The 24693-nt window shown below is 39.9% G+C and overlaps 3 protein-coding genes across 6 annotated transcripts in view; 2 read left to right on the top strand and 1 right to left on the bottom strand.

Moving 5' to 3' along the window:
* The first annotated feature begins 10264 nt into the window (after nt 1–10264).
* Nucleotides 10265–13850, top strand: gammaCOP (coat protein (coatomer) gamma). The gene is made up of 6 exons (XM_014349995.2): nt 10265–10400; nt 10628–11729; nt 11859–12438; nt 12526–12842; nt 12920–13118; nt 13209–13850. Exons 1-6 carry the CDS (start codon nt 10361–10363, stop codon nt 13590–13592), a joined length of 2622 nt encoding a protein of 873 aa, XP_014205481.2. The 5' UTR covers nt 10265–10360; the 3' UTR covers nt 13593–13850.
* A 3304-nt stretch (nt 13851–17154) lies between these two features.
* und (methionyl aminopeptidase und) lies at nt 17155–19664 on the top strand. Of its 3 annotated transcripts, none has more exons than XM_089592222.1 (6): nt 17155–17268; nt 17355–17505; nt 17825–17899; nt 18165–18895; nt 18980–19247; nt 19335–19664. In XM_089592222.1, exons 2-6 carry the CDS (start codon nt 17361–17363, stop codon nt 19538–19540), a joined length of 1425 nt encoding a protein of 474 aa, XP_089448348.1. In that variant the 5' UTR covers nt 17155–17268; nt 17355–17360; the 3' UTR covers nt 19541–19664. The 3 variants fall into 3 exon arrangements, with proteins under 3 accessions (XP_089448348.1, XP_014205045.2, XP_014205054.2); XM_014349559.2 differs by having other exon boundaries at nt 17350–17505; XM_014349568.2 differs by having other exon boundaries at nt 17324–17505.
* A 95-nt stretch (nt 19665–19759) lies between these two features.
* Nucleotides 19760–24693, bottom strand: part of LOC106637141 (uncharacterized) — a 43910-nt gene continuing 38976 nt past the window's right edge. For both annotated transcript variants that reach the window (XM_089592223.1, XM_089592224.1), the window contains 3 exons: nt 22152–22314; nt 21494–21665; nt 19760–20982 (listed from right to left, as the gene is read on the bottom strand). In XM_089592223.1, the coding sequence (XP_089448349.1) occupies nt 20902–20982; nt 21494–21665; nt 22152–22314 (416 nt within the window). In that variant the 3' untranslated portion in view covers nt 19760–20901. The remainder of the gene's footprint in view (nt 20983–21493; nt 21666–22151; nt 22315–24693) is intronic.

Below are 24693 nucleotides of genomic sequence, written 5' to 3'. Positions count from 1 at the left end.
GCTCAGCCCGAAAAACATGTGCATGGTTTATGGTGCCACGTAAAATATTTTACTCGGAAAAAAAATATCCTCCCGAAATACTACGACCACAAAAAAAAGGGAGATAGAGAGGCGGTGTGAAGCCATGCATGTATGCAGTAGAACCGTACCTACACAGCGCGCATCGCGTCTCGCCATCGTCTGTCATGTGGATGGTATACCGTCTAGACTATGTGGATGTAAAACATATACATGTATATATATATATATGCACATCGTACGCCCCATACATTGGCTTAGAAAGCTCAGACATGCCTTCTCTTTTCCTCCCGCGAGAGCTCCCATATAAACTCACTTCGTTGGCAATTAGAGCCAACTTGGTGCGGGATTGGCTAACATGAACTAATTTCTCCGACGCTTTTTGTTTTTCTTGGTCTCTACGTATTTTCAACAGGATTTTATTCGATTGATTATAAATTTACAAGAGAAAAAACTTAACGAAACTTGTCGTCGCCCAATGACTAAGTTTTGGAGGTATCCAATATTATTGTTTCTTTTGTGCAGATGATACGGTACGTGAAACAAAAAATTCTCGTTGTTATCTCTGGTGCGACTGGCACGCAAATAACGACGCGAGGGAGACAAAAAAAAAGAGAGAGGGCATGAATTCCGGGACATATGGAATCTCTCGTAATCTTACCGTACAATACACATGCAAAGATGACTAATGCACGACAACGACGAAGGGAAAGCTTTTGGCCGACGGGACCGTAGTACATACGTGTGTGGTCGTGTGAGAGAGAGAGAGAGAGAGAGAGTGAGCGGGAGTGCCTGTAATGTATTAGGGTAGGTGGGTTGTAAAAATACAGATTTCTCCTGTACAGGGTCAGGATGCGCTTACCATGTACTTATATACGTTTCGTTTGTCCCGTGATTTTTTCATTTTTCTTGCTCAGCAGCAGCACCGTTTTTTTAAAAATCGTTCAAGCTTTTTAAAGACAACCAAAAAAAAAAAATGAAGATTTTTACCAATTAATTTTTGAACAAACTGTTTATTGCTTGAACGACTGAGCCGTCAACCGTAAAAGAACAATAATACGTGTGTATTTCAAATACGGGAGAAAAAAATGAGATTAAAAATGAGAACGTGTGTGTATTAATTATTGCATTCACATGACGTATAGTTAGGTGTTATGGATAAGCCTTTAGTGCGGGTATGAGTGTGCGATATCCCAAGCACGGCTGACGGTGCTTAGGGTTTTTAAATATTTTATTCGGACGAGGAGCGTTAATCGAGCGTATGAAAATTAGTATTATCTTGGTCGCGGAGAGCCGATTACTGAGGTTTAATTAAAAGAATCGCAAAGAAGAAGAACAAATGTCTCTTGATGTGTGTACTTGCGATGAGAAGTTGAATGGAAAACAATGGAGAAAAAAAAAAAAAAAAAAAAAAAAAAGATTCAAGGAGACAGCTGTTCACGATTTCCCAGCGCGATTATTAGCGATAAAATATCGTTAGCCGTTTCTTCATCGTGATTACTTTATTTTCTGCAAGAAAAATTATAATGATAGTAACTGCAACGTATCTTGCTGTGTACAACATTGTGTTTTTTTCTTTTAGATCAAAACATGTGTCATTATGTGTAAAATACATTTGGACATCTAGTTGTCTTGTAAAAACTTTTCGTTTTAGCAAAAAAGAAAGTTGAAGTGCTCGGCACACGGTACATGTAGGCGAGTTTAAGAATACGTAAGTATGCCATTATACAAGTTCTGCGCCAAGTTTAACGCATCATAATTTTAACTAGAACGTCTTTTGAACGTCATTTCATGAAAAGTTATGGATGGGACGCGTGAAAGGACACAAGCTGTCGGCAGCAGAACCTTACACTCGCTTGGCTGGCGTGCATTTAGTGAAGAGGCCCCCCGAGTGAACTTGTAATCGGTATTTTTTTTTTTTTTTACATTGTCAGTGGCTTCGCAACAAAATTTTATTTGTAATATTTCATCACTATTTGTAGGTACTGTCAATTCGAGACCGTAAAAAATTAGAGGCAACTGACCGCACTTTAGTTTGTCAAATATATGAAGAAAAAAAAAAAAGCAGCTTTCGACGAGCGACGACCCTTTCTTCTCCCCAATACACTCGCGTATCAGGGCTTCGGTATCTCTTCCCCTAGTGACGCGAACGTCGAGAGATAATACACCGGGTCCTTCCGGGGCGGGCTTTTCCCGGTTTCGTGGTTCATACGAGGTCGGGTACGGCCAAACGTACACGTAACGGCCAGTTGGAATTGACCACCAGTGAAACGATAAAAACCGATAAGGGAATCCGCGCGAAACTTGAATGGAACACCCGCTTGGCCCGTGATGCAACAATACAATTTATATCGTGTTCGAGGCATAAAGTTGGTTTTTTTTCCCCACATCCGCAACAAAAAAAAAAATAAAGCTAATAACGTGCTTGTCAGAGTGACTGTATGTACGTTTGTTTCGTCGGATTGTATTAAACGAGGATCGGACGTTTAATAATAGAAAATGGATCGCTAATGTTATCCCGTTTCGTATTTCCCTAATTGGCTGCATCCACGTCAAGCAGCATCATCGGCTTGTATGTTATATACTGATCGACACGTCGGGTATACACGTACTTATATAGTTCATACCAGCCATGTTTGTTGTTTCGTCCGAATATAGCCGAACGATCATTGTCATTAATTTTAGTAGGCGCATAGATAAAAGCCTGTGTTGCGGTGATCAATTTTGATTGTTTTTTGGATTACTATTCGGTAAAATTTATCGCTCGTGCGTTGAAAATCTTTCGTAATTTCCGTACACACGTGTTGGAGCGTAACACATTTATATCCCTATATCATAATACACATTGATGGTCCCGCATCGACTCTCGCGGGGCTATGATAATAAAACATTTAATATTTGCGACTGGGAAATAATAATAAAAGAGATTTTTTTTTTTTTTTGCATAATTGCTCCGCTGTGCCGTAGATGCTCTGTGAGTTTGCGTGACTAAATAGAAAAGGCGCTCTCGAGGGCTTTTTTATCTCTAGAGTAATCTTTGAGGGGGGGAGGGGGCGCACTTGATCACACTACACGGCAGCGGAGAGAGAAACCAAGCTTCTTCTTTTGAGAGGAGGGGAAAAAAAAGAGGTGCCTTTTGAAGGGTCGCACGGAGATGTATTTTTTTTCTTTTCAACTAAATACACTGAGAAATTTCTTTGGCTCTTTGTACACGCCCGGGAATAAGTAACGTATACGTTTTTGGGACAGTGGTGTGGTTGTTACATGTTAAATTCCTCTACACGAATCGGATGATCAACTGTTTCAACGAGACGCAAAATAGTCGAGTGAACGTTGCGCAACTCGTGATTTTTGTTCATCAGTTGAAGATAAAGGTATCGAAATTTCCAAGCACGTTTTGCAGATGCGCCAAAGCAGGTGTCCGTCAAAAGTTTTGACGGGGCAACAATAATAATAATAATAATAATAATAACACCACAAAAAGCCAATTGCTATGTACGTTCGAGATGTAATCAACGCGCGTAAAGGTTCGAAAGCAAAGAGAGAATCGCCGCGAGATCTTGAAACGATTTTCGAGGACGGAATATTAACGAGACGCGCGCGAGGACTCATGTGCGTAAGTATATACATATAAGTAGGTGTATGAATTCCGTGAGAAAGTTCCGTTTTTTATTTCGTGTTTAAAAACACGTGGACGTACATTTCGCGCGACAAATTTCCACTTTCGTGTGACCTCCCCTCCCAATTTTTTTTTGACAAAAGTTGTAGGATGATTTCAGTAAACTGTCACTTTAAAATCGCACATGCAGTTTCTAAGATATCTTTTTGTACGAGTAGAATTATTTAGTGGATGCTATACATTGAAAAAAAAAATTGTTTTCTCGACTCTAACGAAACAAAAACTCACGGAATAGTGTATTGGATGAAACACGCAAGTGTAAAAACGTTTCGATTAACCTACCCCAAAAAGGCATCAGCTCACGTACTCAAATGCGATAAATTTTTCTCTTGCACCAAATCGGGATAAACTGTGTGTGAATAAACTTTGACCTCGCGCGCTTTTACTATATAATACGACAGTCTTTATTGTTGAAACGCAATCGCAGTGTAGGCTGTTGGCTGATTCACCGTTGAAACGCGCAAAAATAAAAACAATCGCGCTATCCGAAAGAAGGGAGAAAACAATATGCGTTTCAAATCGCTCTTTTTCTGCATAGCACCAGAATGTTCTCCTTCGTCAACTACTCTGGTATATATTTGCACACACCGCGTTGGCGAAAAACTTGGCTAACATCAAGGTACACCGCGCATTTGCATCATTTTCGTTGATCAATTGAAAAATCTGTGCCAGCTCGGAGTCAAAGAAGGTAATACTTGTATGTACGCATTGAAAAAAAAAAATGAAAGTAGAACACATGCAGGCGACTCGTTAACTTTTCGGGGCAGACGTGCTTTGCACTCTTCACAATACAAACTCGGGCGGAGCAGTTTTTGCAAAAATTTCACGGCAGAGCGAGCCTACAATATATATATTATACAGCACCTTTTTACAGCGGGCACGCACATATACATATAGCGCACACATTTTCATCCCACATTTGGAGCGCGACTCCCTCTCTCCCTCAAGGTGAATAGAGCACCGACCAGCCAGCCAACCATATAATGCACATACGTATACCCCCGTGCACATTTTTCCTCATATCATACCGGGCGGGTAACAGACCGTACCACATGTTTAGCTTTGCTGAATCATTAAACGAGCGTGTGACATGCTCCTGTTTTTTTTTTTTTTTTTTCCACCCCCTCACAAACAACACCGTGCGAATTGATCTTTACTCTTTTAAAAATAAAAATACAATTTATTCTGACCCATAGTATTTATATTATGCACACCTGTCGATGGATTAGGAAAAACAAAAAAGTGAGTCCTGCCAGGGAGCCACCGAATCGGAGCGAACAACCAAGATTGAAAACCACGCGAACCTTTCAAAGTACATGCACCAGAGCAAACTTCGGAGAGGAGGAGAAAGAGAGCGCGAATCGTACAATATACATACATACCTACCTCGGATTCGGATCGATCTGTTGCAGCAACAGCAGCATCAGCTCGTGGACACTAGAGGAGCGAGCTGCTGCTGTGTGTATTATAGATACAGCTCGGCGAGCAGCTTCTTCATCCGGCTCCTTTCTCTCTTTGATCGCCGATGTACTCTCTCTCTCTCTCTCTTTCCTTCCGACTATGTCGTGGGTGTGTGTGTTACATTAAACACGTAGCACCGCGAGAGTCATCCAACCCGCGTCCAAGGCCGGCAAAATATCGAAAATGGGAAGGAAGAAAGAAAAAAATAAATAAAAGGAGGGACCGAAATTCAGTGCCAGAGTAACATCCTCTCTCTGCAATGTGTTATAATGTGTATATATATATATATATATATATTCTTCTTTCCCCGAAAATTGACGCGCGCACGCTCGTGGGTATATCTATACACGCACACAAGGTCAGTAGCAGGAGCAGCGGCAGATTCCTCTTTGCGAAAGAAGAGGAGGAGGAGGAGGAAGATGCCAGAGAGAGAGAGAGAAAGAGAAGAGCGGCACCGTTGTCCCGTTAACTACTGCTCCTCTTCGTCCTCGTCGATACGACCGAGCTGCTACCGCTGTAACCTGGTGATGCACAGCTTCCCCGGCGAGTGCCCCTCCAGCAGCACTTGAGCCACGGCATCGGCAGCTCCAGCATCCTTTGGACTCGGAAGAATGCGCTTACATAAATATATATATATATTTATATATGTATGCACATACGCGGACACGCACACTTTTATCTCACTCTCTCTCTCCCTCCTCGCTGCTGGGTGTCCACATGTATTTATAATATACTGGTGCAGCTGCTACTGCTGGTGGTGTGGTGCAGACACCTCGCGCACAACCCCGCTAGCTGCACTTGCCGGGATGTACTATAAACTTGCCCGTGAGATGCACTGGACTTTTATTTTTTTTATTTATTTTTTTTTTTTTTCATACACTCAACGTCGTCGTACGCTTTTCCCACCCTCCTTTGGCTTATTTTTTTTGTTTGTCAAGTGTATGTTTACATGTATTTGTTTACGCGCAACGAAACATGCAACGAAGCACGTGCGGCGGCGACGACGACATTCGGGGGTGGGAGGATGCGTGTGTCCACCCTTGTTAGCGTTGACGCGGAAGCGGCACGTGCATCGTGCGACGAATAAAAAATCGGAGCACGCGAATTAAACAACACAGCGGGACATTGTTCGTCGACTTGGGGAAATAACATTTATACCCAATGGTGTACAATTATTTGTGATTGTTCCGTGCAACCGGGGATAAAAGTGACGAGTGCTTGTTCGACGGAGTCGATCTGTGCGGTCGCGCTCGACACAACGGCGAGAACACTACTGACTTCTCCTCCGCCAGTGTGTACCAGTGTACGTGTATATACGTCGAGTCTGACGCGCCGCGCGTATTACGTATATACATACATACATACATATAAATCGCTAGGGGAGGTTATTCAGGTTGTGCTGCTCCGTTTCTCTCTCCTCCGTTCCATCCATGCATTTCCATTCTGTACCCAACCTCTCTGCTTTCTACGTGTGTATGAGAAAATCTACAAAAAAAAACATCACGTTTTTCAATAAAACTATTTTTTTTTGTGAATTACACCCTTGAAACCGGGCTCATTTTACTCTTAATGTCCTTTACTGTGAGAATGAATTTTGATCACGGGCTTTTAGTGAGGGTGACACCCTTGTTCTGCGATTTACGTGTTAAAATTGTATCTATACACATCATCTGCGTCACCCTCACCGAAACCATAGTGTCCAAAATTGTTTTCTCACTACATTACGAGTAAAATGAACCTGGTTTCAAGGGCGTGTCTCCTAAGAACATTCTTTTTATTAACACGGGGGACAAAATCGGGGTATTTTTTGTGTATTTTCCCACGTATGTATGCCATGCTGCTGGTCGTCTTGTCTTTTTCTTTCTCCCTCGTTCGCGGCGACTCCAATTCGATTCTGCTTCGCGCTCACTCGCTATTTTGCTATACGTATACCGTATCGGATATATACTGAAGGAGTAAAATTATATCTGAATACAATATACATGCGTTTCAAATAAAAGTGGAAAAGAGCGACACGGCAGAGACGACCTGCTGTTCCGCAGCCTCCAGCTGATGATGGTGTTTCGTGTTGTCTCCTCCTGCTGTTCTCCCGTTTGCGATACAATATGATGTGCAGCATACGCGTGGGTCGAAAATACACAATATCTATAAGTGGCACTTCTCGAAAACAACAAGTAGAATCTCTCTGCAGGACACCTAGTAAGTATACATATAGGAAAAAGAAGAAGAATTTAGGAGGAAATCATGTCTGACGAGTCTTGGCTGTATCTACTGATGTTTTATTGCTACATCAGGTAATACGTTGTTGCATGCATCCCCCAATATTGGTTCTCAAACCGGCTGCGTACAGCTGGAGGGGGTGCGTGTATACACACAAAGTGAGGTGGAACTACGCAGGCACATGCATCTTTTAAGTTTCGGATTCCCAAATCTTTTTAACGGAAAAACTTACACCGATCTGCATGTATGATGAGCCGATCGATTCGGTTGTATTAACCAATATATAGGTATAATAATCCAAGTGTGTATTTGTTGTGCAGCTGTCAGCTCATGTTTTGCAGTAAGAAACCGGAGTTTGTAAAAACTCAAGTGCAAAAGTATTATGTGTAGATGCGTGGAATCCACGCAACGTCGCAAGAATTTGGGAAATTCACGAGATGCACTTCGCAGAAAGGATTTTCCACGTGCAGGGACATTGATGTATATACTTACAAGTGCGCGCATACCATCCTATAATTGTTTTGTAAATCAGTTTATAATATATATGGCCCGCGAATACCCGTGTACTTATTTATTTTTTCTTGTTCTCTAATTTGAACAACATCCCGTCAATCGGATACACATAAACCACTGTCTACATATGTCACATAAAAACATTCGTGTGAATAAAAATTAAACGACCGATCGATAAAAAAATAGCTCGTGATTATCCAGCTATCGCGGCCGTATCTGTATATTTACAAAAAGAAACCAAACATGTTAAAGTAAATATGTGTGCATGTATCTAGGATTTGGATTGAGTTGTTTAAAAGGAGCTTCGAATGACTTACAAACAAAAAGCTGTTTTTTTATTAATTGCTGACTCGCGCGCTCAGTGAGTATATACGAGACGTGATCATGACATTAAACGGGTGACGAACGCAATGGGGAAACGTTTAATTTTTTACTCGGTGCACGTAACTCACGGTCTTGGGAGAGCGTTTGTAACAATTGTTACATTCGAGAGGAAGAAAAACTTCAAATTTTCCTCATAGTGATTATACCAATTAAATCATCCCCGCAAGAGATAGATTACAATATTATCAACGCTTGATAAGGAAGTAGTTGAAAGATATACGCAATTCAAGTCGTACTTTTTTTTTTTGGTTTTTATATCATTTTTTAAAATCATAAGTACGACTATGATAGTTTGGAAACCAAAAAAAAAAGGCTAAAAGAGAAATGAGGCTGATTTTCAAGACTAACGAATGGAAGATGTATACTTGCAATGATTTACAATTTCTTTATTTGATCGATTCAATGAGTTCTACAGTGATACTGGCTTTATTGGTTATTTTCATTATGTTATAACTGAATAAACTTTTTTTCATTATGACATATGTGTTCAAAGAAAACATCTTTAAATCATTTTAAAAAACTGCTTTTAAAAACAACCTATGTTAATATATCAACTGTATGTCAAATGCTACTCAACTGAAATATGTTTTCATGATACTTTAGCTTACACATTCTTATGACTCTCGCGTGCTATGATACACGATTAAAGAATAATGATAATGTTGCAAACTTGTGTAAGTGCTCATTAACAAAACTTAACATCAATATTTACATAAAAAAAAGAAAGTTTTACTCTTGTCAAAATCAATGATGTATTTAAAGAAAATAACTTGGAAAAATAAAAAAAAGGCATCTACCGAGGTGTGAATTCAATTCCAGCACTTCGGTCAGACGTACCTAAGATGCGAGGACATCCAAATGGATCTTTTCCAATGACCTTTGCAGGCATAGGGAGGGATGGTGGTGTGATCTCTGGAAGCTGTACGGATTCCACGGGCCGTTGCAGCCGAATGGCCTGCTGTGATTGTTGCTGACCTGGCGGTGCTGATTGTCCCGAGCGAGGATCCCTCTGATGTTGCTGGACCGTGTAGTTAAGATGGTTGGCGAAATGTAGATTGTACTCGTGGCCGGTTAAGCCTTTAGCATCGTGCCTCGTGGGGCACTTGGGACAAGCAAAGTAATTACCAATTCCAGCGTTTTTCATCTTATTAAACGTTTATTGTCCTTAAGATTGACAGACTGCACTTAAACCTTGGGTTTAATGTCGATGCAGTTGCTTGGCAAGACAATGACTTAACTCGACAATATGCTTGTACGTATTTATCTGAAAAAAAACGAAAACAAGAAAATTCTAAGAAGCAAGTGTAAGTGTACATACATCGCGTGTGCTGTTGCTTCATGCCAAGTTCCAAAAGACAAATGTTAACGAAAAGTAGAAAACAAAAAGAAAAACAAAGCAAATGATAGAGGCGTTTTGGCTCACTTCAAGTTTAAAAACTTAAGAATTCGTGACTTTGGGTACCCAAGTAGTTGAGCATACATTCAGTATGTACATATAAAATGAGGTTATCTAAAAGTTCTCTGAGAATCGTGAAGAATAATTTACCTGCACGTATGAGTAGCTGTATTAACCCTACACTGCATTTGTGAACTCTCTGAGAAACTGTGAATGAGGTTATACTTAACAGATTTTCTGTCCGGTCGTCCGGTCCGGCCGCTCGTTTCATTCGTTTTCGGCTCTCGCGCACTGCGCAAGTGCGCAGTGCAAAAATCTCTCATGTGAATGTGACATGAGTCATGTCACATGTGTGCGGGTGGGAGTGGGAGAGCGGAGAGAGATGATGACTCTGGGCTCCGGGGTGGCTCCGGATCCGGGGTAGTCCAGGGGACCAGGGTACTTTTTAGTTCATAAGTTCAAAATCAGTCACGCTAGATGACGTTGATGCAATAAGTACAGAGCCAGAGAGAGAGAGAGAGAGTAGAATTAGCAGAAAGCTTTGGCAAAGGAGTCTGTGTTGGGGAATTCAATGGCCGCCGCGACCAGCCGCGACAGAGAACTTACTCCAGCTGGGTTCGGCTGTGGTGAGCTGACGTGTCTGTAAAGAAACGGATTATTTATCAAAATTTTACCGTAATTGTGCTAAAATGAACGCGTTTAAGCGCGACAAAAAGGAAGATGAAGACGGTAAGTAGGTTTCTTTAACAAACGAAAAAAATCCAAAGTTACGTCCGATTTACCAAAGATTAGTACCGATGCTAGGTTATTGTTGTCATTGCTTGTTTGATATTTTTTGTTGACGTGCAGTTGCACATATACTTAACAACAAGTCTCATCAAATTGGCCCAGAACCACAATTGTTCAGTGAATAACACTAGTCCTGTTGTTTATTTTATAATTAATTCTTCCCCCAGGAGGCAATCCATTTCTGAATTTGGAGAAGACAACTGTCCTGCAGGAAGCCCGCACGTTCAACGATACTCCCGTCAATCCGCGAAAATGCGCCCATATCCTGACAAAGATTCTCTATCTGCTGAACCAGGGCGAACAGCTAGGTACGACCGAGGCCACGGAGGCCTTTTTCGCCATGACCAAGCTGTTCCAGTCAAAGGATGCAGTGCTGCGCCGCCTCGTCTACCTGGGCATAAAGGAGCTGAGCTCTATTGCCGAGCACGTCATCATGGTCAACTCGAGTCTCACCAAAGACATGACTGGCAAGGAGGACCAGTACAGAGCTGCTGCCATTCGAGCTCTCTGCACCATCACCGATGCAGCTATGCTGGCTACCATAGAGAGATACATGAAACAGGCCATTGTGGATCGTTCGCCTGCTGTGTCTAGTGCTGCGCTTGTGTCATCCGTGCATCTTACCAGTGTGTCCAGTGACGTTGCCAAGAGGTGGGCCAATGAGGCACAGGAGGCTCTCAATTCCGACAATGTTATGGTGCAGTACCACGCCCTGGGTCTGTTGTATCAAGCGAGAAAGTCGGATAAGCACGCTGTCATCAAGCTGGTGAAAAAGCTCATGAGGTCCAGCCCTAAGAGTCCGTATGCTTGTTGTTTGCTGATAAGGATGGCCTGTAAACTGATCGAGGAAGTTGATGAGAAATCCGAATTTTTGGAGTTCATCGAGTGCTGCATTCGCCACAAGTCAGAGATGGTTGTTTATGAAGCTGCTCATGCTCTTGTGAATCTTGGCAAGAGTGGCACCAGAGAAATTGCGTCTGCCATCAGTGTGCTACAGCTGTTTTGTAGCTCTCCCAAGCCAGCTCTTAGATTCGCTGCTGTTCGCACCCTCAACAAGGTCGCCATGTCTCACCCTGCCGCTGTCACCGCTTGTAATTTGGATCTAGAAAATTTGATCACTGATTCCAATAGATCAATTGCCACCTTGGCCATTACTACTTTGCTGAAAACTGGGGCTGAAAGTTCTGTTGATCGTCTGATGAAACAGATCGCAACGTTTGTGTCGGAAATTTCTGACGAGTTCAAAGTCGTCGTCGTGCAAGCTATCAGGTGAGCGTTTTAATACTGTTTTGAAGTTAGTTGTGAGGTTTGTGCATCTTGGTAATTTTTTTTTGTTGTTTTTTTTTTTTTTTTTCTTTTCATACTTTCACTACAAAATACTTTTTTCATACTTTACAGAGCCCTTTGCCAGAAATTCCCTCGCAAGCACGCCACACTGATGAACTTTCTGTCGGCAATGTTGCGTGACGAGGGTGGTCTGGAGTACAAGGCCGCGATCGTCGACACGATAATCGTGGTGATGGAGAGTAACGCCGATGCCAAAGAGACCGGGCTCGGTCATCTCTGCGAATTCATAGAGGATTGCGAGCACGTCTCCCTGGCTGTTCGTATCCTCCATCTGCTCGGCCAGGAAGGCCCGACCTCGAAGCAGCCCTCGCGCTACATCCGTTTCATCTACAATCGCGTGATCCTTGAGAGCCCCTGCGTTCGCGCCGCTGCTGTTACCGCGCTGGCTCACTTTGCCGCGGCTTGTCCAGATCTGTTGCCCAATATTCTCGTGCTGCTTTCTCGATGTCAGCTCGACTCGGATGACGAGGTACGCGACCGGGCGACCTACTACTGCACGATTCTGCAGCAGAAGTCGGATCCTTCCATCCTACCGCTTGTGCAGCCTCCTCAGCTGTCTCTGCCGAGTTTGGAAAGGGCACTACGCAATTACGTGCACTCACCCATGGACGAGGACTTTGACATATCTCAGGTAACTTTTTTCTTTTAGATCCTATCGTTGAATTTTTGTACATGTGTTACAAGGTAAAACTGATGGATCTATGTTCTATGATTATAGATTCCACCAGCCGTGGTTGTTGAAGAAACGGCACAAGAAGTACTTGCAACGGTCAGGCCGACACAGCCGCGACTAACGAGGGAAGAAAGCTACATGGAAAAGCTTACCCAGGTACCACAGCTTGCAGCTATCATTCGCGACTCGACCCTGTTCAAGTCATCACCGACGATCGAGCTCACAGAGTCGGAGACGGAATACAACGTCAAATGCATTAAACATTTCTTTTCGGATTTTATTATTTTGCAATTCGATTGTTTGAATACTCTCAACGATCAAAAACTGCAGGACGTTTGCGTCACGGTGGACGGTCAAGATGTGTACGTGTCTCTCGAATATTTGCATACCATCATAAATTTATGCACTAATTAATTATTTTTTTATCATGATCCAACAGATATGACGTCGTGTGCGAAGTACCGTGTCCACATCTGCCTTACAACGAGCCAGGTTCGACTTATACAGTATTGAATTTCCCAGAAGACGTTCAGTCGACGATCATTACGCTCCCCACGACGTTGCGGTTCATGGCTTACGATTGCGATCCTGCAACTGGGATCCCAGATACCGATCAAGGCTACCAAGACGAATACATTGTAAGTACCTTTAATTCGATTCTTTTGTCGGTGTATTAAATAACTTATCCCACTTAGTGGTGTTAATAATTGCAATAACCAACTTTTCAGCTGGAAAATTTAGAAATAACATTGCGAGACCAAGTGCGAAACAGCAATACGCGCAACGTCGACTTTTCGAGCTTGTGGGAGTCCGCTGAAGCGCGCAATTACTTCACGAACGAGCAGATCTTCGCCCTGGGCGAAAACATCACGAGTATCGAGGCTGCGATACAGAGTTTGGTGATGTTACTGGGACTCGAGCCTGTCGAGCGATCGGATCGCGTAAAATCAGGCGCCACGCAACACACCCTTCTTTTGTCCGGAGTATTCCGTGGCGGCAAAGAAGTATTGGCAAGGGCAAAGTTCGCGCTTACTGAACTGGTCACTATGCAGTTCACCGTACGCTCGTCGGATCCCGACATCACTGAGCTCATTACCTCCTCGGTTGGTTAAACAAAGTTTGACGAGAGAAAACAAGTGCGCCTGTGTAATGTATAAAGTGGATAATGTAATATTTTTTATCAAGAGTAACGAGTACTGCAATCTAAGTATAGGATCCTCATCATGCGTAGATCTTATTGAATTTTTAATTATATTGTATTTGCTAAATATGAATGCGTTCAACTAAGTTGTAAGGTGAATTGCTTTCAATTGTTTTACATGTATGTTGATTTTTAAATATTAGTTATGAATAAATTCTTATCTAAACAATTAATTTGTTCTTTTAATGTGTGAACCTTAAATTTTTGTATTTATAGCTGCTGATTTTTATAAAAAAAGTGACAAAAGTTACATAATGGTGGCTGTCAGCAAATACCAAGATTTTTAACAAGAACGTCCTCTGTGTCACCATATAGAAGTGTAAAACAAAAGTTTTTGAAAACTACATGAGTATTGACAGTAAAGTACATATTTGGGATATTATTCTTATACGTTTTTCGTAAAATGGTGATTCTTCAAGAAATGAAGCTTAATTTACGCCAAAAAAAGTAAGTTTTTATTATTTAAACCCTTTTAATTATCGAATAGTGGTTGAATTGGCAAGTACTTCACTAGATAACGTAATGGAGAAGATAGGGTTCAGATTACAGGTCAATCAGATGAAAAAAAAATGTACTTAAAGTTTCAAAACGCTATGTACTTCTATTTTTGATATGAATTAAAAAATATCAATTAAGTTTCATACTATTACTGAGATTTTGAAGATTTCTGGAACAGAAATTTTGCTATGTACATATTATATAAGTTAACTTATTATTGGAACTGTAAAGTTAAAGGGCTATGCTTCCATGAGTTAAAGGTAAAAGGTCAAAAGTATTGTAATTTTGTAAATATGGTCGATTTTATAAGCCATATAAGATTAGCAGAATATTTAAACTTTTGGAGATCAATTTTCGGGTGAAATATAAATTGTAAGCTTGCCGCAAATAGTAAAGACATAATTAATTTTTTATTTTATATCTGTAAAATTAGTTGCGGCTGGTTTATAATTGATTTAATAGATCTGTTATGAGTAGTAATAATTATTTGGATCAGCGCCATCTAGCGGTCGAAATTTTTTTGGCCAAAAATTGCTTCTGAAATTCTGAAGGAGAGCTTTAGGCAATTTAGCCTTAGAGCCATTTAACCACTTATAAACCAGCCGCAACTTTTCAAATAGATACAAAATAAATAATTAACGATGGTTGTGCTACTTGCGGCATGTTTACAATTTATCTATTACCCGAAAGTATAAATATATAGGAGGTCAATATTCGTGTAAAACATACACTGCAAACTTGCCGCAAGTAGCACAAACATCGTTAACTATTTATTTTGTATCTATTTCAAAAGTTGCGGCTGGTTTATAAGTGAGTAAATAGCTCTAGGGCTAAACTGCCTAAAGCTCTCCTTCAGAATTTCAGAAGCAATTTTTGGCCAAAAAAATCACGACCGCTAGATGGCGCTGATCCAAATGACTATTACTGCTTATAGTAGAGCCATTTAATTAATTATAAACCAGCCGCAACTAATTTTATAAATACAAAATGAAAAGTTAACGTTATTTGCACTGTTGGCGGCAAGTTAAAAATTTATTTTTCACCCAAAAGTATAAATAAATAGGAGGTCAATATTCGTGTAAAACATACACTGCAAACTTGCCGCAAGTAGCACAAACATCGTTAACTATTTATTTTGTATCTACCAAATTAGTTGCGGCTGGTTTATAATTCATTAAATGGCTCTACTATAAGGATGACCTACGCAACTTAACTGCTGGCAGCATTTGCATGCGGAATACAGCCTTTCTGGGGGTGATCCCCCACTATCGGCCATGATCAGCGCCATCTGGCGTGGCTGATTTTGAACTAAAAAGTACCCCCTGTGTTTAGGTGGTACAGGTTCCGTTTACGGTCGTATTAACAACCGTCGATAAAAAGAACCTGGATTATCGACATTCTACAATAGGTAAGTACGATACCTACTTTGTCGACTGCAGTACACGCGCGCGCCTTACAAAGCCCTACAAAGAGCTTTCAACCAAGAGCCATTTAATCAATTATAAACTAGCCGCAACTTTTCAAATAGATACAAAATAAATAATTAACGATGGTTGTGCTACTTGCGGCATGTTTACAATTTATATATTACCCGAAAGTATAAATATATAGGAGGTCAATATTCGTGTAAAAAACACACTGCAAACTTGCCGCAAGTAGCACAACCATCGTTAGTTTTTTATTTTGTATCTAGTTGAAAAGTTGCGGCTGGTTTATAAGTGGTTAAATGGCTCTAGGGCTAAATTGCCTAAAGCTCTCCTTCAGAATTTCAGAAGCAATTTTTGGCCAAAAAAATTTCGACCGCTAGATGGCGCTGATTTAAATAATTATTACAACTTATTGTAGAGCCATATAACTAGTTATAAACCAGCCGCAACTAATTTTGTAAATATGAAATAAAAATTTAACATGGTTTGTTTAATTGGCGGCAAGTTAACAATCTATCTTTTACCCGAATATTAACCTCTCACATATTTATACTTTCGGGTAAAAGACAAATTGTAAACTTGCCGCCAATCAAACAAACAACGTTCACTTTTTATTTTGTATTTATAAAACTAATTGCGGCTGGTTTATAAATGATTAAATAGTAATACTATAAGTAGTGATAATTATTTGGATCAGCGCCATCTAGCGGTCGAAATTTTTTTGGCCAAAAATTGCTTTTGAAATTCTGAAGGAGAGCTTTAGGCAGTTTAGCCCTAGAGCCATTTAATCAATTATAAACCAGCCGCAACTAATTTGATAGATACGAAATAAAAAGTTAACTATGTTTGTGCCGTTTGCGGCAAGCTTGCAATTTATCTTCTACCCGAATATTGACTTTCTATATATTTATACTTTCGGATAAAAGATAAATTGCAAACTTGCCGCAAATAGCAAAGACATCGTTAACTTTTTATTTTGTATCTATTTGATAAGTTGCGGCTGGTTTATAATTAACTAAATGGCTCTAGGGCTAAACTGCCTAAAGGTCTCCTTCAGAATTTTAGAAGCAATTTTTGGCCAAAAAAATTACGACCGCTAGATGGCGCTGATCCAAATAATTATTACTACTCATAACAGATCTATTAAATCAATTATAAACCAGCCGCAACTAATTTTACAGATATAAAATAAAAAATTAATTATGTCTTTACTATTTGCGGCAAGCTTACAATTTATATTTCACCCGAAAATTGATCTCCAAAAGTTTAAATATTCTGCTAATCTTATATGGCTTATAAAATCGACCATATTTACAAAATTACAATACTTTTGACCTTTTACCTTTACTTGCTCTCTTTACCAGAATCCAAAATGATAAAATTATAAAAATAAATCAGAAAATGGAAAATCTTATGCCCTTCCACTACTCTGGAGTCATGGAGTGTCTGGTAGTCTGGTGGATATAATTTTCCGAGAGTTTTATAGTTTTAGCCGTTTGAGGAGTAAATACTATTTAGTTGAAAATCAGCCGCGTGAGATGGCGCTATTGCAAAATTATCGTAGAAAAAAAAAACCCTGCCGAACCAACGGCTGACACTGACTCGCTCCTTAGGGGATAGTCAGGAGTCAGGAGAATTCTTCGATTTCGATAAGTGCGAAAGGTAAATTTTAGCATCTTTTATTGTTAATTACGGTATTGTTTATACTTTGCGAAAGAGTTATCTCTGATTACATATAAATATAACAGTCGAACATGGCGGCGGTGCACGACGAAGTGGGCAAGTCTGCGGAGAAGCTCGTGGACGAGGAGAAAGACGACGATATTGTCGACGAGGGTGTGGAGGCTGGAGCCGAGGCATCCACCAAGAAGAAGAAGAAAAAGAAGAAGAAGAAGGCTGGTTAGTGTTCAGCTTTTTTTTTTTCTTTTTTCATGGTTCTATCAACTTTGACCACTTTTGGAGCTCTGCTTGATTATTTCACGATTATTTCACCGATATATTTTTGTTTTTTATCATTCTTTTTTTTTTTTTTTTGGACTATTTACTTGATTGATAAGCAGTTTCAATAAGAGTTTTTTTACCCTAGCTTTCGTTGATGTAAGGTTGATTCATTAGTGAAGTGGTTAGGATTTCAAGTGTTGTACACGTGCTCGTTGTATTCTTTTGGCTATCGATATTGTTTTTTAATTGGGTGGTGATTTTGGTGGTAATGTTGTAGGTGCCGGAGAAGCCAGTGCTGATGTTCCAGAGGGGGATGAAGAAAAAGCCAAGGAGAACATTGTCCCTGGCAAAGGTTCGTTAAGTTTTAAGTTTATTTTAATGTAATTGTCAGTACATTTTTGATTTGTTTTGATATTATTTTGCTTTATTTTTTAAAATTATTTCATTGTTGATATTGTCACTGTATCAATGACAAATTTATTTGCTCAAGATTAGACATAATACATTTGAAATGACCAATCACACCGTGTATACCATCAATTTTGTATTTTATATTTTGTACATTTTAAATTTCTTGTAACTTACATTGCTCTCGTTTATTCGTACCATGTGAAAAGATGAGGATGAAAACGGAGAGGACGGTGGAGAAGATGGTGGGGAAGCTGATGAAAAGAAAAAGAAAAAAAAGCGTAAAAACCGAGGTAAAGGCGGGAACAAGGATCCCATAGCGTTTCCCGTCACCTCCTACTACCTAGATGGTAATTACCCGGTTGGTGAGATTATGGACTATCCTCCAGCTACTGGCATAGATGAGCAAAAGGCAAAGGAACGTTTCACCAGCGAGGAAGCTCGTTATCTCGACCGCTTGCAAAATGACATTTACAATGAAGCTCGTCTGGCAGCTGAAGCCCACAGGCGCACGAGGAAACACATGCAACAGTGGATAAAGCCTGGCATGACAATGATCGAAATTTGCAATGAGCTCGAGGAGACAGCCAGGAGACTTATCAACGAGAACGGCCTCAAAGCTGGTTTAGCTTTTCCCACTGGCTGTTCAAGAAATCATTGTGCTGCTCATTACACACCAAATGCCGGTGATCCCACTGTTCTCCAGTATGATGATGTTACCAAAATTGACTTTGGTACTCATATCAATGGTCGTATCATCGATTGTGCATTTACGTTATCTTTTAATCCAAAGTATGATAAGCTCATAGAGGCTGTCAGGGATGCTACAAATACTGGTATCAAGGCAGCTGGTATCGACGTGCAGCTTTGCGATGTTGGTGCTGCTATTCAGGAAGTCATGGAGTCTTATGAAGTTGAATTGGATGGAAAGACTTACAAGGTATTTTTTCAAACGAAATATTTACAATCTAAGGCGATATGTTTACTTGTTTGTCAAATTTTATGTAAGTATAACTTTTAACAGGTAAAGTCCATTAGGAACTTGAATGGTCATTCCATAGCGCCTTATAGAATCCATGCTGGTAAAACCGTGCCAATAGTCAAGGGTGGTGAATGCACCAGGATGGAGGAGAATGAATTTTACGCGATCGAGACCTTTGGATCTACCGGACGCGGAGTAGTCCATGATGATTTCGATTGCTCTCATTACATGAAGCCTTTTGAATCTGGTTTTGTACCTCTAAGGTTACAGAGCAGCAAGTCGCTTCTCAACACGATAAACAAAAATTTTGGTAAGTGCTATCAGAGTTTTTAATTTTTTGACACTTACGAAATCAGGTGCAAAATATTGTTTTTTTTTTTTTTTTTTTTTTTTTCAGGTACGCTAGCATTCTGTAAACGCTGGTTGGATCGTCTTGGCTGTACCAAGTACCAAATGGCTCTCAAGGATCTGTGTGATAAAGGTGCGGTCGAGGCTTACCCGCCGCTGGTCGATGTTAAGGGATCCTATACCGCCCAATTTGAGCACACAATAGTGCTACGGCCCACGTGCAAGGAAGTCATTTCACGTGGCGACGATTATTAAGAGGAAAAATGTATAATTTTTGTATTATAAATTACCAACTTGATTGCCTAACGACACTCAAAAATGTAATTTAAATGTCGATAAGAGTTTTGAATAAAAAAAAAAAAGTTGATTGCAACATTAATACGGCTGGTGGTTTAAATTCAACATATCCACATTTTATGATTGTATTTTAAAGATCTTGGAGGCAGAGGTTGTAGGAAATGACAACAAGCCCAATAAAATAATTTGAATATTTATTTGAATACTTTTCGACAGTAATCTTTCTTCTTGTTTGTTTGTTTTGTTTTCTTTAATATCTAAATAACACAATTACAGTCGTCAAACGTAAAATCATCGTTTCAGCATACAATGTCGTAAAAAATAAAACGGTATACTGTTTGCTATGATTCGGCTTATAGTAATTTGAGTAAACTTTGAATCTTCTCACGTTACACGTATCTCTACGATTAAACTGGTAAGGTGTCAACCCGGCCTACGAGTAGTTACAGCTATTTATTATAATCATATATATAATATTCATTTATTTCTGCTTCAATATCATTTAATTAAATACACTCTCTAATTCAATATAGTACAGTTAAGGCCTTAAGTCGGAGAAGACTTGAGATATATAGAGATTATTCCACGCACATGTCCGTTGTCCGCCAAGTTGTTGCTCCTCATCGTCTCAATCAACGTGCAGAGAGAGCTGGTCCCACAAATGATCGTCTCGCAGCCTTTGTTGCCTCGTTCGCTCCCTTCCAATCAACGACTCGTTAATTGAACATTTTTTTCGCCAAACCACGCGCTCTCGCATCAACTTGACTCTTTTTCAGTATATTACTCAATCGATTGCTACATTTAACGTGCAAGTTCGAGGGTATACATTTATTATACGACGAGTCAAAAGGACAAAGGGTTTTCACAACGTACATAAATATCGTTTGATTACTCGTTTGATTTTCTTTCCTTCCTTCCTTCATTTTTTCTCACCTCAACGTTTCGAGTTATTTACACATTTAGTTATATTATTATATAATTATTCGCTCTCATCGACGCGCTAAACGAACGCTACATTACACAATTATGTCATCCGATGAGTGACGTATATATTGCTCGTATTTGTTTATTTTGTTTTTTTTGTTTTTGTTTTTTATCTCACGTGTCAAACACAAAAAACTAAAAGAAACATTTTAGGATTTTACTACTTTTTTTCCATGCTTTCTTTTATCTCTGTAAACCCAATGAATCCAATAATGTATGCAGGGTCTAATACTCATTCATAGCGCGTGCGTGCACATTGGGGTGTTTAGGTGATAAAACGCATAAAGTTCAGATGTTCCAGTACATATATTGTGTAGGTACTATAGGTTTTCGCCTCACTGGGACTCTGTGCGCGATCGTAATTTCGCCCTCGCGGTCACCAAGGGATTAGGCGGCTCCGTTTGCTGGGGCTGTTGCTGAAAGCATATACATCAACATGTCAATATATTTTTAGCGTACCTGTAGACGCAGGTGATCGATCGATCGGTTGGCATATTGGTCTTGTGCGTAACGCGTGTGCGAAGAGGTATACGCGTAAAATGTGTTGTGGGAACAAAAGGGGGTCAACTACTACTGGTGAGTGGATGTTTGTCGATCGTATCGGCGTCATCGGTGATGGCTTTTGTGAATTTCATGATGAATAATCAATGATAATAATTAAAAATTATACTGATAAAATCTTTTGTTTTTTACTTGAAAAAAAAAGAAAAAAAAAAAAAAAATCATTCCATTTTTTTTAAAGAGTAAATTGAGTAAATAACATGCTACAAAAAAATTAACTTTCAAAGAGATCGGTAATATTTCTTTTCCATCAGGACTTTGTTGAAAAAGTGCTTGTAATGTTTTTTTCTATTTCATGTACGTATATAATATATACGTGCATGCACGAGGAAGGATCGGTGAGAAAAGTAAAAATCGCTGGCTTACCGATTGCTGTATGTGCTTCGCTCTCTGTTCGATGGCCCGTTGTAGGGCCGTTCGTGGATCGTTTTTGCAAGACTCCTCCTGTACGCGCTCGGCCTCTTTGCGCGAGGCCATTTCCCTGTGTCTCTCCAGCGCTCGTTGCAGCTCGCTCTTTTGGTTGAGAACGTTTTTGCCGCTGCAAAACATTGTTGTTTTTTCCGTCAAATTAATTTTTACACCCTTTTCCACCATACAAGTATGAGGGCTCGTTCACCACCCCTGGATGACTTTGTTTTTTTATTTTTTTATTTTAAAACAAAATTAAGTCACTGTCTTGTGAAATGTTTAGTCTATTTTTCATTATTTCTCAGTGATGTAATCTTGTTTCAGTTCACGAATTTTTTAATTATTTTTTATTCATCTTATCATTGAAAATGTAAATTGAATATGTTTATGAAAACTATAAAAGTGTATACGAAGCGAATAAAAGAGATTAAACTATACGCGAGAGAAAAAAAAACGCTTGTGGCGTAAAAACTCGAGTATAGGTATTTAGTTCACGGAAATTGAATTTGTACGATTGAGGTGAACTCGCATAGCTGACCTACACACACCTTATAATATAATTTAAAAAATGTTTGTGCGACCCATATAGGCAATATGTGTATGTATATGTACTAACATTTTTTGGTTGAACAAAAGTTCCCTGTGCAGTTCTTTGTGGCTGGTCGAGATCACGCACGGATTGTACGGCTTTCGAGGCAGAATCAGGCCATCTGGACCCATGTGCGGCGCAGGTGGTGGCGGCGGTGGGATACCCAGAACTGGTGCCATTATATCCTTTCCTGGTGACAAAAAAGTTTAGATTTGATTTTAGAATGTTTACTTTGATTTATCGACCTGATGATTATGCTTTTGACATTTTTGTATGTATTTACTGTGAGCAAATTAAGGGGCACAGTTGGTTGACAATGTATTGTCTAAATTAATGAGATTTCATGAGAAATACATGCGTGCTGATGTAATTTTTTTTTTATCCTTAACCCTCTCTGCAACGATTTGTTATTTTAAGAACTATCTGTTCGTACGCACCAACGGTTCTCTCTCGTAAACTTTGAATTTGAAAATTTGCCAAAAAAGCACGATCGTTTTCAAAAGTCCTCTGTCGATCTAAACTAAGATCCACAAATCAATTATTATATAGTAACAATCACAATATGGTCACTACGATAGTCCGTAAGAGCCACTGGAACATTCTTTGTCTCCTCGACTTTCCAGTGCAACGGCGTTCGGTAAACATACCCATTATATCGAATCGGTTCGAAAAAGGAAAACCTCAATCAGTTTGACGAATCACAACAACAATCCACAACCATATAAACAACTGCACGTTTCAACAAAATCATATTGCAATCTCAAGCTGCGAATCTCAAAGGTTGCGTACAAGCAAGTAACTCACGCACTGTACCTATACCGATCCAAACCCTCCGGGTAAACAATCATCCATCACGCGAGTCTTTTCAATCACCGGAAAACGCACGAAACAAGTAAAAAAAAAAAAAGAAAAAAAAAAAAGAAAAAAAGAGTCGAAAAACAAAAGAGATGGACCTTCGAGCAGGGCGATCTTTGCGCGCACCGTAGCCGCGCTCTCTTCGTCCCCATGATCCTCCTCTTCCTCCGAGCAGGACATGATTACCGATCACGGTGTCCCCGCACTTGTAACGTGCTCTGTCGCCACAATGGCACTACTCCATCCAACTACCAAGTGCGTCTTGCAATACAAGAAAATGACGAAAAATAGACACTCTTTCTTTCTTTCTTCTCCGATGGAAAAGCAAAAGGGAGCAAACAACACGGTAAAAAAAAGAAAAAAAAAGAAAAACAAGAGCGACCCAACAAAGTAAGTATCGAAAGCGAGTGCGCGCCTCTCGCGCGTATACACGTACTCGCACATTGTACGGCTTCTTCGCTGCTACCCCCCTTTTCGTTTCCCGCGCGCCTGCTCTTCGACTAATCGGATGTATAATACACATGTATATTATAATGCGAAAGAATCGCCGCGTCCAGTGGGTGTATCTATACCCCATTGTACGTGTGCACAATTATTTTATACACACGCATCGCGTAATACACATATTATGTGCGCCAAGGTGATACGAATGAGGTAGTATATCTTCGGTTACTGTTACCAGCTCTACTAATAACTGATAGATAACCGATACCTGCAACGCGATGGATTAAGTTTTTGTTGTTGAAAAATTGTACGATTGATGTAGTTGGATTTACGATGAAGCAATCGACTTATCTGCGGGGAAAAATCGGCACATATTATTTTATGGTATAAATGCTATTATTATAATTTTTTTTTTTTGTGTTAACAGAGTACAGATGTCACGCGTATGAATTTGCTTCGGTCGACTCGACGTTAAAAATTACAGTCATTTGACAAAACAGTGATTTTTCAATTGTGCGCTACGCCTTGCTTCCATGCGATTTTCTTGCGTCTACGATGAGTATTTACTCGAGCGATCGATATACGAACCACAGCCGTCATGCGCGTGCAAAATGTTTTCATTGAGAAAAAACGGCGAAAGTACAAACTCGCCGTTACGGTTTATGAGTTCGCTGTAACATGTGTGATGCTCGTCGTCGTTATGTAAGTTCGAAAAGTTTAAAATTGATTGAATCCCAACAAAACGAGCGATCGAGAAAATGGAAAGTGCTATCTCTAATGAACACCTGCTGCTATTAATGTATAGCAAAACTGCCTGAAACAGCTATCGCAAAAGTGTACAGATCAAAGCGTTTTATCTTAAAAACACTTTATTTCCATGTGTCATAATATTATGATCTAAAAAATTTTTTTTCTTGATAAGGAATCTCATTTACAAAACTATTTTTTTTTTTCGAGATAAGCACATACATGAGCTGGTTAAAATACTAAATAAACTCTATTGAATGGATTCTCGAATTCGATCGGTATATCTCTTTTCACTCCTGCGATCTTCCACGCGTGTACATACACACTCATTCGTTGACACTTGTATAAATTACCAACTCCACCAATTTCATTACATATACACTAACATGTAACATGGCGTATATACCTAAATCCCTCATATACGTGTATACTTGTTGCACCAACCCGTTCCGTCTTAGCGGTTTTGCGTATCCGAGCGTAACGGGCCGTAACGATCGCAGGAGTGAAAGAGGTAGGGAGAGAT

Source organism: Copidosoma floridanum, unplaced genomic scaffold, assembly GCF_036245765.1.
Source record: "Copidosoma floridanum isolate Cflo_tuat_1 unplaced genomic scaffold, Cflo_Japanese_pri ptg000014l, whole genome shotgun sequence".
In the NCBI taxonomy this organism is placed as follows: domain Eukaryota; kingdom Metazoa; phylum Arthropoda; class Insecta; order Hymenoptera; family Encyrtidae; genus Copidosoma; species Copidosoma floridanum.
The sequence above is the reverse complement of the archived record's forward strand: the minus strand, read 5'-3'. Positions and strand labels throughout refer to the sequence as shown.

What these genes read in the sequence shown, in the direction of transcription:
- gammaCOP (XM_014349995.2), top strand. Translation starts at nt 10,361, where the DNA reads ATGAACGCGTTTAAGCGCGACAAAAAGGAAGATGAAGACG. An exon ending in AGGACTTTGACATATCTCAG is followed by an intron (nt 12,439 to 12,525) that starts GTAACTTTTTTC and finishes CTATGATTATAG; the next exon opens with ATTCCACCAGCCGTGGTTGT. An exon ending in ACGGTGGACGGTCAAGATGT is followed by an intron (nt 12,843 to 12,919) that starts GTACGTGTCTCT and finishes ATGATCCAACAG; the next exon opens with ATATGACGTCGTGTGCGAAG.
- und (XM_089592222.1), top strand. Translation starts at nt 17,361, where the DNA reads ATGGCGGCGGTGCACGACGAAGTGGGCAAGTCTGCGGAGAAGCTCGTG. An exon ending in TGGATGGAAAGACTTACAAG is followed by an intron (nt 18,896 to 18,979) that starts GTATTTTTTCAA and finishes AACTTTTAACAG; the next exon opens with GTAAAGTCCATTAGGAACTT. An exon ending in CACGATAAACAAAAATTTTG is followed by an intron (nt 19,248 to 19,334) that starts GTAAGTGCTATC and finishes TTTTTTTTTCAG; the next exon opens with GTACGCTAGCATTCTGTAAA.